This window comes from Ursus arctos, unplaced genomic scaffold (assembly GCF_023065955.2).
Source record: "Ursus arctos isolate Adak ecotype North America unplaced genomic scaffold, UrsArc2.0 scaffold_12, whole genome shotgun sequence".
NCBI lineage: Eukaryota > Metazoa > Chordata > Mammalia > Carnivora > Ursidae > Ursus > Ursus arctos.
Genome location: NW_026622786.1, coordinates 52350882 through 52370952, shown reverse-complemented (window position 1 = coordinate 52370952; position 20071 = coordinate 52350882). Strand labels below are relative to the sequence as shown.

Genomic DNA, 20071 nt, shown 5'->3' with positions numbered 1-20071 from the left:
AAAGAAGCAGATAGATGGGGGTGGTTCAGGGAAAGATTTATTTTTAGATTTCTAATATCAAGGCATACATGTATGCAGGCAGGGTATGTACCATAGTTTATAATTTCATGATTTCGGTTTGATGTTTCTGTTTTGTTTTCTGTTTGGTCATGAGAACTCAGTGAATTTCACCTATTGCTTCTGGACTTTAGTGTTTACCTGTCTCTGTTTTAAATGAAAATTTGTAATATGTCACATAAAGTAAAAACTTTATTAATTTTAACTCAAGGAAAAGAGAAAAACTATATCTAAAGTCTTGAAAATATAGTATGTTAATTATAGTAATGTGCCATTTTAGTTCTTGAAGATAAAATTCAAATCAGTAAACATTTCAATGTAATGATTATTTCTGTGTACGTAACTCCTGCTAGTTAAGATCTTGAAAACACAGAGATGCACCAAGAAGAAAAATGCACCATCTATTTTCTATCATTTTGGTATTTTTTTCTATTTTAATACATATTTATAAATATTCTTTTATTTGTTAATTTCAACAAATCAGGAACTCAAGTATAGATGATGTTTAATAAACTTTTAAAACTAGCAATATTAAACATTTTCAATATTCTTCTCTGATATGTCTGTATAGATTTCCCTTATAGAGATGAACCACTATTTATTTAATCCTGTATTGTAAGATGTTTATATTGTTTCTATGAATAATTTAAAGGTTATGTATGTTTAAAACTACACACACACACACACACACACACACACACAACCTATACACAAATGCATATGCATACATGAACATATGCATATACAAATGAACTCAAATCATTTACCAAGTTAAACACATTGTTAGGCTAAGAAACTCTATCCCCATTTTTGGTGACAAGCCAGGGCCTGTGAATGCTATGTTTATTGCATGTAAAATATGTATGCCATGGGTTATTTAAGTAGGTGTGCTTAGATTATTATATTTCAAAGTTAATAGATTTGCTGAATTTTGCATGCATATTTTTGTTTTTTTTTTATAGTTTTTGCCATGTAGGGAGAGGAAATAAATATATGTGGATTGCTATGGAAAGGTACAAGGAGTAGACCTAATATTTTGGTCTGTAATTAGCCTTTGAATAAGATCACCTTTTAAATAGTTGAAAGAAGAGGATATGCTAAAAATTCATTTTTGACTTTATTTTGTGATTATCATGAAAATTGCTTGACTTAAAAATGTTCTCTTTTTTTCCTTAAGTGAAGCCTGATCCCCCATTAGGTTTACATATGGAAATCACAGATGCTGGCAATTTAAAGATTTCTTGGTCCAGCCCAACACTGGTACCATTTCAACTTCAATATCAAGTGAAATATTCAGAGAATTCTTCAACAAATATGAGAAAAGTAAGTATAATTTAATAAGTAAAGTGAAAAGTTGAGAAGCAACTAAGGTAAAGATGAGATGCTTTCCAAGTCTGGTAGAAAATGCCCTTTGCATGCCAAACGTGCACAGTCCTTCTAGAACAGAATCAGCTCTAATTTAATATTATATCACTGGACTGGCTTACATTTAAGATCAGCATAGGAAATAACCATATGAACAGCATGTCCACATCTTCGCTAAACACTTTTAGAGAAATTGTTTGATGATGCACAATATCTCTTATATATGGATCCATGTTATACATTGAGGAGTGTGACAAATTCCTCCCAGATTTTAGTGCCAGAGAAAGTTCCAAGTTCCTCTTCCAAAAAAAAAAGATTAACAACTTCCTCACTCTCTCTGCCTCTCCCTCCCTCTCCTTCTGCCTCACACACACACATACACAAATACACACACACACACGTGCATGCGTGCACACACACGGCTAAATGGCTACAGGAAGTCCAGTTACAGAAACTTGAATTCATAATTATAATTTTCTTACTTACAGACCTCTGATTTCTGATTTTACAATTCCAACAGTTGTTTTATTGCCCAACATATTTGTTTACTTGCAGAGCACACATTTGTAGTATAAAGTCTGTCAAATTCTTTTTGCATTCTTTAGTATTTATTGAGGACCTACTAGGTGCTAGGAACTGTTCTGCTTGCCATCAGGATGCACTGAGCAGTAGAGCTAACGGGTGCTGGTAGAGCTGGCAGGTTGTAATATTAAGGGGGGGGGGAAGACCTCGTGGAGAAGGTGACATTTGAGCAAGGATCTGAAGAAGGTTAGTGATGTAGATATTTGGGGAAATTAGTTTGCAAATGGACGAAACAGTAATTCAGAGGCCCTAAGCCAGGTGAGAAGCTGGAGGCCGGGGGAGGCAGTGAGGGCAAGAGTCGCAGTGGATGAATCAAAGAGGTGCAGGGGAAGAGGAGAAGGAGGTCATGAAGAGCATGGGCCGTGCATGGACTTTGGCATTTTCCTTTGTGAAACAAATTGTTACATAATTTAGAAGTAAAAACCTGTCTTTGTAGCTCTGGGCCAATTTTTCAAAGACTTTATTTTCACAAAGAGCAGAAAAGGAAGTGTTGGTGTTCTGTGTGGAAAAAGCAGTTAAGGCTTCTCTGGGGTTCAGCTTTCTCATCTGTAAAATGGAGGCAATCTAGGTGATCTGCTATTGTGTAATACATTCGTAGCACTTTTCACCCTTTGGTCTCTGGTAGCTCACAGTTTAAGGGGCCAGGGAGTTCAATAGCTTTGGAGTACATCATTGGACAACAGAATGTATTTGTTAAGCAATTCTTAATAGTGATTGTTTTATGCAGAATTAGGTCTCTTAGATATTTGCTCTCTAGTTTGTAAACTGTATTTTGATTTATTATAGCTTATCAGGTTCAGGGCTCAGGTTCTTAAGATTCTTCATACCCTCCTCTGTGACACTTTCCTCTAGGAATGTTTATAATTCTGAGTCCGCTCCTGCTCATTGTGTTCTGCCATGTGTGTATTATAGATGTCAGCAGTGGCTTGAAACTCCCCACTGACTTTAGCTGTACCTCTCAAATTTCACAAGGTCAATATTCGTTATCATTCATTTAAAAAAATATCTGCTGATTATCATTGTGATTTTCTTCTTGGACTCGTGGGCTGTTTAAAATTTTATTGACAAAGGTGCAAACATTTTTATTTTGTTACTGATTTCTGTTTAATTCCACCAAGGCCGGCTAACTATTCCATAAGATTTTCATTCTTTGAAATTTTTGGGGACTGCTTGTTCTCTATTTTGATAAAGGTTCCATGTCTACTTGATGCTCTGATGTTTTCAAACAATATTTAACAGGCTGATGAAATTGTCTCAGCTACGTCTCTGCTGATAGACAGTGTGCTTCCTGGGTCTTCATACGAGGTTCAAGTGAGGGGCAAGAGACTGGATGGCCCAGGAATCTGGGGTGACTGGAGCACCCCTCTTATCTTTACCACACAAGGTAGGTTTTGTAATAGTAGCTCCTATCAAGAGGAGAATATGCTTCCTGATTTTTCCTTTGGCCTATTATAAGCGTCTTAAATTTTGTGGCAGTAAGCCAAAAGGAGGGGCACAATATTAATGTTTTATTCAAGCATTGGTAGGTTAATGTGTGAATGAAAACTTGTAAAAAAAAACCAAACTTGTATAAGAGCTCCCAAGTTTATGTATGTCCATAGTAATGTCTTGCTGAATTACTCTTACCTTTTCAAAAGATAGACTTAATAGAAAGGTTCCAGATTCACAAATTCAGAACATTGCTGGTATCAGTGTTTCCTTAATTTACTTTTAAAACCAGATATATTTATTTGACATAAATTCCAAATATTCAAATTTCTTTTAATATTGTATTTTATATAATATAATAAATAATAACATAATGAAGTAATTCTTTTCACTGTAGATGCTGGCTTTTGAGAGTTTTCACTTTGAGTTTTCATATTTTTGATCTTTAACATCAGAAAAACTGTGATTTATTCAAAACTTCCTCATGAAGTTGAAATGGTGGCTTACAAAGAGGCCCAGGAGCCTTAGAATGGTCCAACCCTGTCATATGCTAACTTGTGGCCCTAGGAAGACACTTAGGGTCCCTTTGCCTAGGTGTCTGATTTGTCAAAAGAGCAAAATTATTCCTACTGAAACTCATGCAGGGTGGTTATGGATATATAGAGACAGCAAGTCCCCTGTAAATCATTAAGCAGATAGTCAACACATCTAATGAAATAAGTTCATTTATTGATTACTTCCTATTTAAAAAGCATCGATTAGTCAAAAAGCCAGTAACATTAGTGGTTTAAGAGCACTGACTTTGGAGTCTGACAGAATTTTATAGAAGTAGTGGCCTTACTACTTATTTGGAATGTTTCTTCACCTTTCTATGCCTCAATTGCCCCATCTGCAAAATAGGGACATTTTTGTTCTGGATAGAATGAAACAGTGCACCTACTGTGCCCCCTGCAGTGCCTGACCCTTAGTAAGCACTCAGTAGACAGTAGATGCAATCATAGTTTACAAATCCACAATCTCAATATTCAGAATCTCAGGGTCTAATGAAGGTGAAAGGTTGACATGATACACAGCTAATTGCATGAGCAAGGTTGTCAGAAGCGGTTACAAAGTACTAGGCAACAGGAAGGATTGGTTCTCGCCAGGAAAGCCAGGAACCTTCTGTGAACAGATTTAGAAGACATGAATTTCTCATCACGATTCCTCAGATAATTACTGAGCATCACAATGTGTGTGCTGACGACTCAGCTCTTAGAATTTTTCTGAGGAAGGTCATCTTTTCGACCTTCAATTATTTATCGTTGATTAATATGTCTTAATGACCAGCAGTGAATTATGTAGAGGGGAATAAATTACAACATCAACTTTTTAAAGACTGTCCCGTGGAGGCTTTTAAGGTAGTGGGATGGAGTGACGTGGGTGACAGAGGAGGCAAGTAACCCTGACTCCCACCCTGAGTGGCCTGTGACTTGCCGCCATTCCTTGCCAGCTGGTGAAATAGTTCTCTTTCACAAGAAGATGGCTTTCTTCCTTTGTGATTTTACTTCTTAATTAGATCTGAAAACCTACTCCTGAATAGAGGGAAATTCTAAAAGAATCATTGTTATTTTTAAAGGTTGCTAATATTCAAGTTATACATTATACCTTTCTAGAATAATGATTCTTAGCAATTCTGTATTCGGTGGGGTTAAGAGGAACATTTTGATCCAGTAGAATTATAATAGTTACTTGTGTTACATTTCATGTAAGATTTTGTTTTTGATGTTCAACTTAGAATTTTAGACCTTTGGATGGACATAGTTTTAGTTCTGTTTTATTTGTACAAAACCCCTTTAGACTACTGTTACTTTCTTAGTTCACGTCAATATCTGTAGGATTAAATTTGCTTGGTTTCTCAATATGTTGGACCATGTTTATATGCTTTTATACAGAATATAAATCAGACTTATTAATATATATTCTAAAGCACGTACATACATACGTATATATACTCTACCCTATACAAATATTTAGTGTTTTGTGTACATGACAGTAAGAAAGATGTTTCGTTGAAAAGAAACTTTGCCAATTTACTTGCTTGTACGGTGTCTAACAATATTGCAGTTAACACCTGGCCTTTTACTTATTCGCCACAGGTGTGTCCCTCTAGTGACTTTAGACATCCCAAACAGAAATATCTGATAGTAAGTGAAAAATAAATCCAGACAGTGAGTAAATAAATAGCTCCCCAAAGGGCAGAATTTGTTGATTTAGCAGTGAGTGTAAAGGTAAGCTTACTAATTTAACAGGCTTGGATGGCTTAGATGTCACTGACTTGTACCAGGTGATTATTAAGGGAAAGACAGAAACTTGCCAAATAGAAAGTAGACTAGGGACGCCAAGCTCGGGGAGAAAAGCCTCCACACTTCAGTAGCTCCCAAGCACGTTTCTCTGTTATAGGATTGTCTACAGTCGACGTGATGATGGGTACTGAATCACAAATCAGAGGTATAACTAGCTTCATACGTCCCTACTGAAAAATAATGATGATGATGGTGACAGTTATGGAGTGCTTCCTATGTTTCAAGCACTGTTCTAAGTGCTTTACATCTATTATCATTTTATCCTTTTGATCCCCTGTGAGATAGGTACTGATATTCCCCTTTTGTAGACAAAGAAATTGAGATTTAGAGAAGTTAAGTAAATTGTAAAAGTTGGCACAGTCTAGAGCTGGCGGTCTAATTCCAGCGTTCATGTTTGTACACACTAATACAGTGATTAAGTGCCTAATGTATGTTTATGCAAGATTTCCAATGTCACTAAAAATTGATCCTGAGAATAAACAGTAAGCTTAATTACATAGAGCACTTTAGTGGGACACCTCATTTCCTTCGTGATTCCTGATAAATGAGGTTTCAGCGTTGCTTGGGTTTTTCAGGTCTCAGATTATAGTAGTTCCCACATCCTCCAACGCTTACCGCACTGGAGGCTTGTTCTTGAATGGTGTGCATTGGTGAAGTATGTTTCTTCAAACTTGGGAGCTTCCTCTTCTTGTGTAAAAGGATTAGGATCCTTCTCCCTTAAACCTAGGTATTTAATATTATTAGATTATCCTCTGCTGTTCACTGATGGGTGCTATGATGGCATTGATCAAACAGAAACATTCTGTAAGACTGAGGCATTAACTTATTTAGAATGGATTAGCACACATACTTCATCATTTCTAAACACTTTGGATTTTATTGATTTTTTTTTTTTTTTGAACAGAGGCTGTCTGATGTATTGGTACCAGAGCAAACAGATGCTAATTATCAGTCCCTTTATAGCTACTACTTTTTGCTCATTGATTTATTAAAGCTGTGCCTACCAAGTGCACAGTTAATGAAGCATTGACCATTTTTAATCAAAGAATTCTTACGGATTTTTAAAAAATGAATTGGCTAGTTCTTTCTTTAGCTGTTGGAAGATCTTCGACTCTTAGAAGAAAACCCAGGACCTTGCCAAAACTTAAGAAGTCCAGGAATATTGCAATTAAGTTATGCTACATACTGAAAATAAGTTTAGAAGTGCTGACTTCTTATAATACCTTTCTTAATTGTACTCTTTTGCTGCCAGAGGAGAGGAGAAACATAATTTCTACATTTCATACTCGACAGTGCTTGTAATGTATTAGAGAAAATATTTTCCCCTTAAAGAAAAATAGGAAATCTGCTTTGAAAATTTAAAAATCTATCTTCTGGTGCTATAATAAACACATTTTAAAATAACTTTAACTAGGATGTTTTGCTTTATGATTTATGTTTATTTACATAATTCACTAATATTTATCAATAGAATTTCTTCCAATGAAATTCATTAGTGTAGATTGTGCCAAAGTATTGGTACTTAGTCATGAGAAGAAAATTATTTTCTTATTTTACAAATTCAATATGGTGTAGTATCTCACATGAGAATAAAATATGTATTTGTGTTATTTTGAAAATTAAATATTTAACATTTACTTCATATCAATATCTGCATATTCAATGTAAATTTTACAAAATCATCAGGTTTTTAATAACTTGTTTTTCTTCTTTTTAAGCTAATATTTTAGTATTTAATCATGCCAAGATACTATGAATTCAATTGTATTTCTCAATTAAGCCTTACTTAGGCATTCAATTTTGAAGTGAAGTGCTTTGAGGTTTTTATTATCTTTAAAAGATTCAGCTTAACTTTTGGAAATCTTATGTGTACTCTTTAACAAGTAAATTACTCTCAGACTTCCGAAGTGGTTCAGTAATGAGATGTGGAGCGTATTGAAGGTAGGTTAATGATCTTTCAGGTCTGTGCTGGGTACTTGTGTGTAGAAAGTAATGTGCCAATGAAGCTTGAGTGCACCCAAGGGTAGGATTATAAATCTAATGGACTGGCTTCTGTCCAGTGATTTCATGCTACTAAAAATTTTTCCTGTTTATGCTTGACTGTAGACATACAAAGTACAAATGTTTTGTATGGATTGTAAATATAAGGACAGTACACTTTAGCTTGCTAGTACAAAAAAGAAAAAAAATAATAAAAATCAATGAAGTTTTTTGTTTTTGTTTTGGGAGTAATCCAGATGATATGTATGAAAACAGATACTCATATTCTTTCAGCAGAAAATGGCCTACCTTAAATTGTAGGACTAAAATATCCTGTTTTTGTAATGCATTGTGGCAGAAATAATTTCTTTCTATGTAAACAATCATTTACTTTTATGCTGTTTTTAATCGAGAATATAGGCAAACCATGTTTCCAGCAATAGGGGACCGAAAACATAGTATGGAGTAGTATAGAGGCCTTAAAAATAATATTTTAGAAAAAATATTGGTTTGCCTTGTCCTAAACCACAGCATACTGGCTTTAAATAACTGAAAATATTACAGATAGTATTTACAGTTTTTCCTGTTTTGGTGCATCATTAATTTTACATATCCTAACTAGTCTCTTACTTAAAGCTCATTTTTCTACTTTACCTGCTAATTTGAAATTTTTATATAACCAAGTGAAACAATAGCAACCACCATTTGTTCTTCAGGATTTTGCCTTAGAGTGATTTGATTCAAGAACTCGCCCTATATTTCACTGGTTCTTAAAGAGGAGTCTGATGGAAAACGTGTCATTGGGGAATTAGATTATATTTCATTTGAATTACTTTTCTGCCTATCAGCTAGCAAGTGACAATTACGCACTGAAACTATTTTGTAACACGTCTCTATGTTTAGGAAATACTGGACATTTTTGGAAGTTCAAGTCCTTTGGGAATGGGAGTGCCTGGGATACGACGTAACCGTCCCTAAACAGGCAATCACAGTTACACGGTTTCTTAGTACACTCATTTTATTTTTGGCAGTGTGATCCTGAATGCATCGTGAAGCCTTTGTATGTCGCGTAAGTTCCTCACAGGATGTTTTTGGTCTTTATCCGATGTCCTCCCCTTCTTCTCTTATTGCAGATGTCATATACTTTCCGCCTAAAATTCTGACAAGTGTCGGGTCTAATGTTTCTATTCACTGCATTTATAAAAATGAAAACGAGATTGTTTCCTCAAAAAAGATTGTTTGGTGGCTGAATTTAGCTGAGAAAATCCCTGCGAGCCAGTATACGGTTCTGGGTGACCGTGTTAGCAAAGTCACTTTTCCAAATCTGAATGCGACCAGGCCTCGCGGGAAGTTCACCTACGACGCAGTGTACTGCTGCAACCAGCAGGAGTGCCACCATCGCTATGCGGAATTATACGTGATTGGTAAGAGTGCTGCACTTGTCTCCCTTTTCTTCCACAGGCCGATTTTTATTATGGACCCTATATTAGAGTCCCATTGATAATGTAAGGTCACGTTATTTTCATTAAAAATTGTTTTGGTGTTTTTGCTTTGTATTAATATTTTAATGTGTTTTAAATAGATGTCAATATCAATATATCATGTGAAACTGATGGGTACTTAACTAAAATGACTTGCAGATGGTCAACCAATGCAATCCAATCACTCATGGGAAGTACTTTGCAGTTGAGGTATCATAGGTACGTACTGTTTTTGCTGTTTTATTGCTCTGGGGATATGGTGAGATAAGACTTCCTGTAGAAATATCATCATGACAGTCCTCTAGTAGACGTTCTTCCTGAAAGAGGAAGTAGAATCTACCTGATTAGGAAATTTTTGAGGAATCAAATAAACTGGTGGTTTTTGAAAAAACTCACATTGAGGTAAAAAATAGGATTTGTTTTCACTTCAAATTTTTTTCTGGTAACCGATTAATTTTCCATGATTGCATTTTAACTACTGAATGAAATCCAAGAAAAACTGGTTTCTGTACATTTTAATTTGACTTAGGGAATTGACCAGAGGAGAACATCAGTGATTATAGAAGTCTAATATCATTTGCTAAAGATTAATATTTCGGAAAAAAGTCAGAGGTAGTAGCACAAAGATTGTAAGATATAATAGGAATACTTTTAGAAGTAGGAAAGATTAAGAAAGAAACACTTGATAAAGAGTGAAGTGTTGTAATAAAGAGTAATTTGTGCTTGCTTATTTTTACCCTTCCCTGTTTTGAAAAGAATTCAAGGCTTCATCTTTCTATAGTATCATCTGAAATAATAGCACTCTTGATTAGGAGATGGTAGATACATTTTAATTTTTATAATCTCTTATAGTAGTTTTCAGTTATGTGTACTGCTCTCAGACACCCTGTCTCAATTTGTGTTTGTACTGGGGTCTTCCAGTTTGTTTCACTTGTCCTCATTTATTCTTAAAATCTAAATTTTCTACTTGAAAAACAAATCCCCGTCCTCAAATACTGCGATCTGAATTGTATTCCTAAAGTGACCAGTCTTATGTAGTATTAGAAAAAAATGGGGCAATTTCTACATTTCTTACACGGGAATAATAGCTGACTTCGTAGTTTGAAAATAATAGAATATTCATGGATGCCATTTTACTTTTATAATCTGTCTTTACTTTCTTTCCATGGCATTTTTCACATTAAAAAAGGTGTTTGTGGATGACCATCACATAAGCTCTGTGCCTCATTATCTTGCTAACATTTACAGCAGAACTGAAAGTCCCTGCACTCCGCGGGTTTTTTTAACCTAAGACTCGATTTCCTTGTCTGTAAATTAGAGAGAATAGTAGGACTTACAAGGTTTCTGTTAGAATTAATGATATATTCCATTTAATTATAATTAAGCGATAGAATTACTCCTGGTAAATATTCAATAAATGGCTATTACTGTCATGATAACAAGACACTAACCTCCGCATTCCAAGTGGGGTATTACTGTGCTTTGGTTCGTGGTCACGTGGTCACGGTTCCTCTTACCCACAGAGGCCGACGCTTCATGCCTTGTTCTCATCTCTGGCCCTCCCCCCACCCCCCAGCACTCATTCATACACACACCCCAATGATTGTAATTTTGAGGGGGTAAGCAGGAAAAGTGTCATAAAAAATAGAAAACGAGAAACAGAAAAGTGTCCCCCAAAATAGAAAACAAGAATATAGATTTTTCATTTTCTTGTAACCTCCTAACTCTGTTTTTATGGAAACGGTAACTGCTACTTTAACCACTTAAATGCCATACTAGAGCAAACAGTGGCAGGAGGGCTATTTCAGAGAAAAGGAGAAGTGCTCTGTATGTTCTGAGGTAGAGTGCAGATCGGGATATAGTTATAAAAATTACTTTCTTAATTTTCTTCTCTGAGAAAATGTGTTATATATGTTATATATTTAACCATATGATTCAGATATGAATCAAGCATTGGTATTATTTTCATTATATTGCTTTGAACTAGAAAATATTAGGACATTGTCGATTAAGCTATAATTTACTATCAGTTGTGTCTTCAATTTGTGGTGTAATTTAATCCCTATGTAAAGCATGAGGGATTTATCGTCCTTCCCATCTCAGGAATGTCCCAATACCACTTGTGATCTATCTACACCATTTCTAAAATGGTGTCCCTTATGTATAACATTAGCGTAACTGTCAAGGTGGTGTAGGTTCAACGTCTAATTGGATCCTTATCTCCTTCTTAGAGCATTGCTGCTCACTTTACTTGCTTTTCCACTTAGTACCTCATAAAATATTTAATAAGGTTTATTGTCTGTTTTTATGGAAAGATATAAAATTGTGATATAGCTGGGAATTCAAAAATGCCTTTCCACTAAGAGCATTTATTTTAGATGGACCAGAAACTATGGTATTCTCAAATATCTTATTGCTTTCATCAATGTTGTGTATTAACTGACTGTTCTCATATCTTTTAAGGAGCAGCCTTTACTGTTCTGATGTTCCATCTATTCATCCCATATCTGAACCCAAAGATTGCCATTTGCAGAGAGATGGTTTTTATGAATGCATATTTCAGCCAATCTTTCTATTATCCGGGTATACAATGTGGATTAAAATCAATCACTCTTTGGGTTCACTTGACTCTCCACCAACGTGTGTTGTTCCTGATTCCGTGGGTATGTCAAACCGTGTTGCGTGTCTTCATTTTTATTAGCAGATTTGGATTCAGGTTGATTTATGGAAAGTGTTGGGTTTTACCATTTCCTGATCGCACTATATTTAAACAATTTTTTTTCATGTTTACAGTGGGATTGGGAAGACAATCAATCTTAGAGAGTGTTGCTGTTTTTATTTTATTTTAAGTTACTTATAGCACAGTATTTTTGCAATAGGAGTATTTTCAGCATATAATCCGATAAGTTATATTGGTCATTGGGAATAAAATTTAGCAGTAATATTCTAAATAATGCACTGCTTTGTTTTTCTCCCAGTATACTTATGAAAACATTTGGTGTTTTAATTTAAAAATTTAATTTGGGTATCGTGATGGATTTTGTAATCTAGTAGTCATAACCCAAGGGTTTAATTTGTGAGGCTGCGTGGGATGCACAGGATTCAAAATAACTGAAGTGAAGAAGAGAAAATAGATCAAGGATGATGATACCCATCATTAATTTTAAATACTCTTTAAAAAAGATATATTGATTTTGAAGTTAAAAGAGCTCTTGAAATATATAATATGTCCCTCCCATATTGCTGTGAAATCCACTTATGGTTACACAGCAGAGGTAAAAGAATATCTTTGGTGCTATATGCTGTTTTGTTGGGAAATTATGCCAAAAATCAATAGTTGATTCATTATATTTTCAATAATTAGTACACAGCTGAATTAAAACCTATATTTTGTTAAATATAGCATAAAGTCATAATTTTTATTTTTTTAATCACTGTAGAGTCCCAATTAATTGATTCCCCTCGTGCCCCCTCACCCTCCATGCTATTTAGTTTGGTTCCATTTAAAGTGATTTTACTGTAAGCAGTACTTCTCTGGTACTGAATATCTTGAGACAGCATAGAACCCTACTACCACTCTCTACCCCACAAACATGCACAGGTATAGCCTCACATGTAATCTATGACAAATGCAACAAGGATTCAGTTCTACATGCTATCCGAACAACCTTCAATGTTATTCTTTTCAGTACTAAAATAAGGAGTTTAAGTTGGGCTTCTATTACTACTTAGTACTAGAAAACAATATGGAGATTCAACTCTAGGATCCCAATGCCGCTCCACCAGTTCCTAGCTTTGTAAACATGGGCTAGACATGTAAGTGCTGTGTGACTGTTATATCACCCACAAAATGGGAAAGCTCCTCTTCAGCCTCCCCAGGGTGCATGTTGTGGGGATGATGCAAACTCTCGTACTTTAAAGCATCCCTCCTGTAAACTAGATATGCATGGAATAGATGCATATGACATCCATGTGATTCAGTCAAGTACAGTCCTAGTGTCTCTCAAATGTGCATACTTCCTTTTCAGGAGATGAAATGCATGTCGTCTTACTGGTTGGTAAAGAATGTCTTCTTCATATATGAAGAATTGAATAAGTATGAGAAACAGTGTAGTTATGAAAAAGCTTAGGGGTCTTGGTCATCAACAGTCTAATTGTTGATGAAGTCCGGAACTTCAGAGTTCACACCAGTGTGCTGGGGCTTTGGGACATTTAGTTCTCAAATATGATGAGTTTGCATATTGTCTTTTACTTTTTTTTTTTTTTAAGCCCTTGCCATTCTGATCATCTTTGCTTCTATTTCTGCCTTTCAAAAGCATGTTTTCTGCAGATGATAGAGAACTGGGGCGTTACTCTGTAAGACTGTCTCTGATCTTAACCTAGAAATACTTAGTAATAGTAGAACAGTTTGAAACTCACACATGTGGAAATGAATGCAGTGCGTGTTATATTTTTCCTTTTATTAAAGCTCTACATAGACCAGGGTATGCTATCGACACTCATGTGTTTAGTGTGGAATCTTTGGCATGCAGAACTAATGGCTCAGTTTCTAATCAGATCTTACTATTATTTGCAGATGACATGGTCAATGTAGTGATTTTTTTTTTCAATCAACCTATTTGCAAAATAAAGATAATCCCTTTCTTACATGTCACATAAAATTGTAGGGGATCAAGGAGATACAGCTTTATAAATACTGAGTATAAAAGTCGTAACGTCATAATAATGTTTTAAAAATATTATCACTGTTTAAGTTGCTGTTATAGTATACTATTTTTAAAATTTCTAGTGAAACCACTGCCTCCATCCAGTGTGAAAGCAGAAATTACTGTAAAAATTGGATTATTGAAAATATCTTGGGAAAAACCAGTCTTTCCAGAGAATAATCTTAAGTTCCAGATTCGCTATGGCTTAAATGGAAAAGAAGTACAGTGGAAGGTACCTTTACCTAGAAACGTCTCCAGCTTGCCTCACTAAATGTTATCTCTTACAACCGTTTTAGTAACTGCATTGATTAGGATTTATTTTATTGGCATAAAAGTACCTTTTCCTGTATTCTGTAGCTATTTTTGTGAAATAGATTGCTCTAGGTCTAACCCTTTTAAGGAACGACATTTCCTGCAAGCCATCATTTCCCAAAATGAGTGTGACAGAACATAGATCCCATAAAATATTCCTTGAAAAAAAGATTGCATGGCTGAATCAACTTAGGAAATCCTGCATCACTGTGTGTATTCCTAGTACAGAATCACACTCTGTTACATGTTAAAGGTTCGGAGAAGTCCTGCATTAAAGAAACATTTGTGACTTTATTTATTTGTGACTTTTAGTTCAATCCTGTGTTTCTCAAGCTTGTTTTACCGAGGAACCCTTTTTCCTTTAACATCTAGTAATATTCTTAATATGTATATGTTCTTCGGGACATATTTTGAAAGAAGCTGCTTTTATCAAACAACCAAAATCACACCCGTAGTGGCGAGTGTGAGTATGATGACTTGTAGTGCCAGGTTTCAGACCGCAGCTTGCAAAGACCCAGAAACGTCAGGAACCCTAAATATGTCATTAGGTCATAATGATTTTAGCTGAAAGGAACGTGACAGTTTTTCTGCTTCCTGAGGAGACTGAATAACAGAGCTTTCACTATGTAACCACCAGGTTAAAATTATTGAGAGTTTTTGTGGTTAAAGGGTTAGTGGACAGAGATTAGTAACAGAGTGAAGATTGACTGGGAAGCGAGGTTGCAAGTAAGGCCAGTCCAAATCGTGTCCCGAGGAGGAAACAGCAAGATGACTAAGACAGTCTTTAACTTGAAGGAGCTCATGATCCAAGTCTAATGCAGGTATTTCTCAAGCCAGAAAACACAAAGTCAGTTCTCTTTTAGTTTTGGACTAGTATTAAGGTTTTCAATAGAATGCAGTTCGGGGGTCCACCAAGCTACGCAGGTGTTAGTAATGATTAGTCTAACGCTTGACCTTATTTTACAGATATATGAGGTGTATGATGCAAAATCAAAATCGGCCAGTGTCCTGGTGCCAGACCTGTGTGCCGTCTATGCTGTCCAGGTGCGCTGCCAGAGGCTGGATGGGCTGGGGTACTGGAGTAATTGGAGTAGTCCAGCCTACACTGTTGTCATGGATATAAAAGGTCTGTAGAGATTTTGTAAATGTGTCTTAAAAATGCATACGGGTGTGTTTCAAATGTCACTCATACATATTCCTTCTGAGAACACATGTACAACTTGGGCTCCTTGTCATTCTGCAGTTCCTACCAGAGGACCTGAGTTTTGGAGAATAATTAATGAAGACACGACTAAAAAAGAGAGAAATGTTACTTTACTTTGGAAGGTATTCTTGCTTTTCATGTTATTCTTAAATTTTATTTTTTCATTTTTATTTTTTTAAAAGATTTTATTTATTTATTTGACAGAGAGAGACAGCGAGAGAGGGAACACAAGCAGGGGGAGTGGGAGAGGGAAAAGCAGGCTTCCCGCCGAGCAGGAGCTGATGCGGGGCTGCATCCAAGGACGCTGGGATCATGACCTGTGACAAAGGCAGATGCTTAACTGACTGAGCCACCTAGACGCCCCACTTAAATTTTATTTTTATGCTCACGAAAGATTGACTTCGTTGTTTCCGTTCTGAGATGGGATTGCAGAGAGCTATGCAGAGGGGCCCTGGCACGGAGTGAGGGAACTCATTCTGTTCTCAGCTGAACATATTAGAGCTCAGTCAGCATTGTTTTGATGACGTCACTTAGACTCTTCAGCATCAGTTTCCTGATCTGTATAAAGGTAGGGCTGCACTGGATGGTGCCTGCTCGGACCTTACTCCCCACCTGCCCAGATTGTTCCACACCCTGCAGGGACACACGTATATGCATTTATATTTACTTTTTTTGTTATTTCTGACTTAGAGGAATCTCGATGACAAAAAAATATATTGAGAAGCACTGTTCATCTATTGTAGAGAGTTGTTTTCTATGGGTTTATAAGGGATTGGCTTATCTTATTTGAAGATTATTTATTTATTTAGTTCAGAGACAGAGAGAGGGTCAGAGGAGAAGCAGACTCCCTGCTGAGCAGGGCTCCCAACGTGAGGCTCGATCCCAGGTCCCTGAGAGCATGACCTGAATGAAGGGCAGACACTTAACCGACTGAGCCACCCAGGTGCCCCTAGCTTATCTTATTTGAAACAGGTGGTGGTAATGGGGCAGGTGGGGTATACGATTTAGACTCTATAAAATAAAAGAGCAGAATTGGACTAGACATATATTTTATATTGGAATCATCAGTGATCTGGTATGATTTTTTTTTAAGTATGGGGCAGAGATCCTGGGGTGCCATATACACGGTTCTGATAGCCTCTGCTACTTGGATTAGCAACAGATCAGAAGAAGAGAAAACAAATAATAAATCTTACTGGTATTAACATAAATGACGATTAACATCTTTTCAGCTTTCTTGCTGTTGCTTTACAGAATTAGAGGGTTATTTCTTGTTTGCTTTTTCGATGAGGAAACTCTTGACTCCCTGCTTGTCTCTCTTTTCTCTAAAATTAGTGTGCAACTTCTTGGTAGAAAAGTGTCTTAATTGTATCCATATTTAATTATCTTTAAATGATTCATTCTCTGAGTCTTAAGAAAAAAAAAAAAAACCCAAAGGAAGAAAATAAATTTCCTACACCCCATACCCACCCAGATGCCTTCATTGCATCTGTGGTCAGAGACGGGCTCTATCCCCCCTCACCTCCTCATACCTCAGCCTTGAACTAGACTGGGCTTGCCCTGGTCTGACCCTGCCTCCCAGTGGAGAACGTATAAGAAGAGTTCATGGGCTTAGTTGGTATAAAAAACACTGGAGCCCTTAAACTAATCAATTTTTATGTTTACTACAGCCTCTGATGAAAAATGACTCATTGTGCAGTGTGAGAAAATATGTGGTAAAACATCATACTTCCCGCAATGGAACATGGTCAGAAGATGTGGGAAATCACACTAAATTCACTTTCCTGTGGACAGAACAAGGACATTCTGTTACAGTTCTGGCTGTCAATTCAATTGGTGCCTCTTTTGTGAATTTTAATTTAACCTTCTCATGGCCTGTGAGCAAAGGTAAGAAAGGGTGCAGGGTAGTAAACCTGTGCCCCTTCTAGCGTTTAATCTTTACATACTCCTCCCATTCAAAATGATCTTCCAAGAAGCCTGCAATTCTCTGACTCTGAAGGAATCTCTTCTTTTATCTCTTCTCTTCTGAAAAGTAGCAAAACAGATTGCACCCTATTATTATGTAATATGGTCCTTGGCTTTTCATATAACAGAATCATGTTGATAAATGAGAATATTCTAGTAAATCTAATACTTAAACCTTTTGGATCAATGGAAGTTGTACATAAATCAATCTCTCTCCTTGTCTCTGTGTGTGTGTGTGTGTGTGTATATAAATAAGTACATGCATATGTGTGTGTTATTACATATATGTAATAGTATTACATACTATATGGATGCAGGTAATTGCTCAGACTTGAAAATTAACCTGTCCTTCATTTCATATGGGTGTTGAACCTTCTTTCATTAATTTTGATATCTTTGATTAATTAGAGAATGGAGAACTACCTTTAATAGGAGCTCTTAATCTGGATTACATATTCGAAGTACAACTTTTTAATGGAAAATTCAAATCTACTCCACCTGTACTAATCTCCTCCATGAAGTCTTTGCTTATTGCTTTAATTAGATATGTCCTAAATCAGGGTGCTTTCTACCTTTCTTCAGGAATTTTATATCTTGCCTTACATTATGATTACTTTTGTACGTATGGTGTAAGCTTCTTGTAAGTTCCATAGCATCTGCACAGTGTTTTACGCTAAAAATATTTTCAACCAGTATGATCTAGAGGTATTTATTGAATGCTGCGCCATGTTAGGTGGTGGGAATTCCAATGTGAGAAAAAACTATAATGGTCTCAGCATTCAGAAACCAGCATTCAGACCATGAGAATGGTATCAGCATTCACAAGAGTCCAATAGATGACATGGACCTTGATCAAATAATCATACAAGTTAGTGCCTATTTACAAACTGAGATCAGTGTTCCCAGGAAAGGAATGTAATTTTATAAAGGAAAGGAAAATAGAACCTGACTTGGCATTGAGGGTTAGAGAAGCTTTCTTAAGAACTAGTATAGGAATCAAATTTCCCCAAAAGGTGAGGGGAAGAGCATGGGCTCCTGAGGGAGGAATAGTCTGACTGAAAGTCCTCAGGGCACAGGAGAGGACATGAGGGGAGAAGACCCGGGTGGCTCTGGTTCACAAAATCCTGAAAGGCTGGGAGGTGGGCTGAGCCTTGGCCCTGGGCTTGCAGTTCATCCTCACAAGTGGAAATCCAGTGGAGGCTTTTAAATGGGACTCTGTGCAGAGGGTGTTAGATAATCAGATTTGTCCTTTGAAAATGCAATGCCATCAGCAGAAGAGAAGAGTTTGGAGGGAAGTAGAGAGGATGATGAATAGGCTTGTGCAGTATTCCAGTGGAGAGCAACTTTTTTGACTCATCCCCAGACCCCATTTTGGTTTCTCCTCAATGGCTTCTGTTCCCACATCTTTCTGCATGTATGACTCTGTGGTACAAAAATAATTATATTATATTTATCTATATAAATGTCATCCTTCTCTTACTTCTCCCTTTCTCCAGTAGGTTGTATGCGCCTCAAAGGTATTAGGAGATTTTTTTTTTTATTAATTTTGAATTTAAAAACAAATTTCCTTCTTTTCCCCTCAGTAAATACCGTGCAGTCGCTCAGTGCTTATCCTTTAAACAGCAGTTGTGTGCTTCTCTCCTGGACGCTATCACCCAGTGACTACTATCTGATGTATTTTGTTACTGAGTGGAAAATTCTTAATGAAGACAGTGAAATTAAATGGCTTAGGATCCCTCCATCTGTTAAGAAGTATTATATCCATGGTAAGTTTGCTGCACTTTAATTGTTTCTCTTACGGATTAGCATGAGAGTGATTATTAATTTAAATAAGATAGTTAATGAAAACTTCAAATATATAGATGATGTTACCATCTTACCACATGTAATTCTATCACTTTCTCATAAACATTCAATTGTTTCATTTGATCCTTTCTAAATATTTTACATAGTTGTAATCATATCATCTATCATTTTTCTTCTGATTTGTTCCTTTGATATATCACAAGCATGTTTCTGTTTTCTCCCCAATCTTTTTAACCATTATTTTTAATGATCACGTAGCATTTTATTCCAGAGTCTACTTAAACCATTTATTTATTTGAGAACATTTTTGTTGCTTCCTGCTTTACCTTTTTTTCCCCTAGACTATTTTTTAATGGCCTTTGATATCTACCACCAAATTTTTTCCCCAGATCTGTGTACCAACTTATAATGCTACTAGCAGTGAGTGGGAATGCCAAGCTGTAGGTCTGCAAATGTAGGACTAAGTGACATAGGCAGCATAAACTCTGCAAAGTAGAACAGTTGCCCCAGGAGATGATTAAAGTGCAAAGTAATCGTGCACAATACGGTATCTCCAGGTCTGAGTAAGGTTTTAGTACGGACCCTATTATTATACAATATCACTCCTTCTACTACGAGAGACTTCTACTTCTATTTCATTCCAAAGACCCAAAATTTAGCATCAGGGCAAATAGAAATGATTGATAGAGAACTAAATTCAGTTCATTACCACTATTGTCCAGATGGTTATGCTCTGTGCTTTTCTTTAAACCATGGAAATACATAATTTAGGCTTCAACGAGATTTATCCCTTGTAGAGTATTTATATATTATTAACATTTGTAAAAATGATGGATCACCGAT

The 20071-nt window shown here is 36.1% G+C and overlaps 1 protein-coding gene across 13 annotated transcripts in view; it reads left to right on the top strand.

The window, feature by feature from the left end:
• LEPR (leptin receptor) overlaps positions 1 to 20071 on the top strand; it is an 82306-nt gene that overhangs the window by 42704 nt on the left and 19531 nt on the right. For all 13 annotated transcript variants that reach the window (XM_044383768.3, XM_026497888.4, XM_026497892.4 and 10 more), the window contains 10 exons: positions 1235 to 1380; positions 3244 to 3388; positions 8888 to 9178; positions 9337 to 9454; positions 11699 to 11898; positions 14025 to 14173; positions 15220 to 15379; positions 15497 to 15579; positions 17128 to 17344; positions 19006 to 19188. In XM_044383768.3, coding sequence (XP_044239703.2) covers positions 1235 to 1380; positions 3244 to 3388; positions 8888 to 9178; positions 9337 to 9454; positions 11699 to 11898; positions 14025 to 14173; positions 15220 to 15379; positions 15497 to 15579; positions 17128 to 17344; positions 19006 to 19188 — 1692 coding nt within the window. The remainder of the gene's footprint in view (positions 1 to 1234; positions 1381 to 3243; positions 3389 to 8887; positions 9179 to 9336; positions 9455 to 11698; positions 11899 to 14024; positions 14174 to 15219; positions 15380 to 15496; positions 15580 to 17127; positions 17345 to 19005; positions 19189 to 20071) is intronic.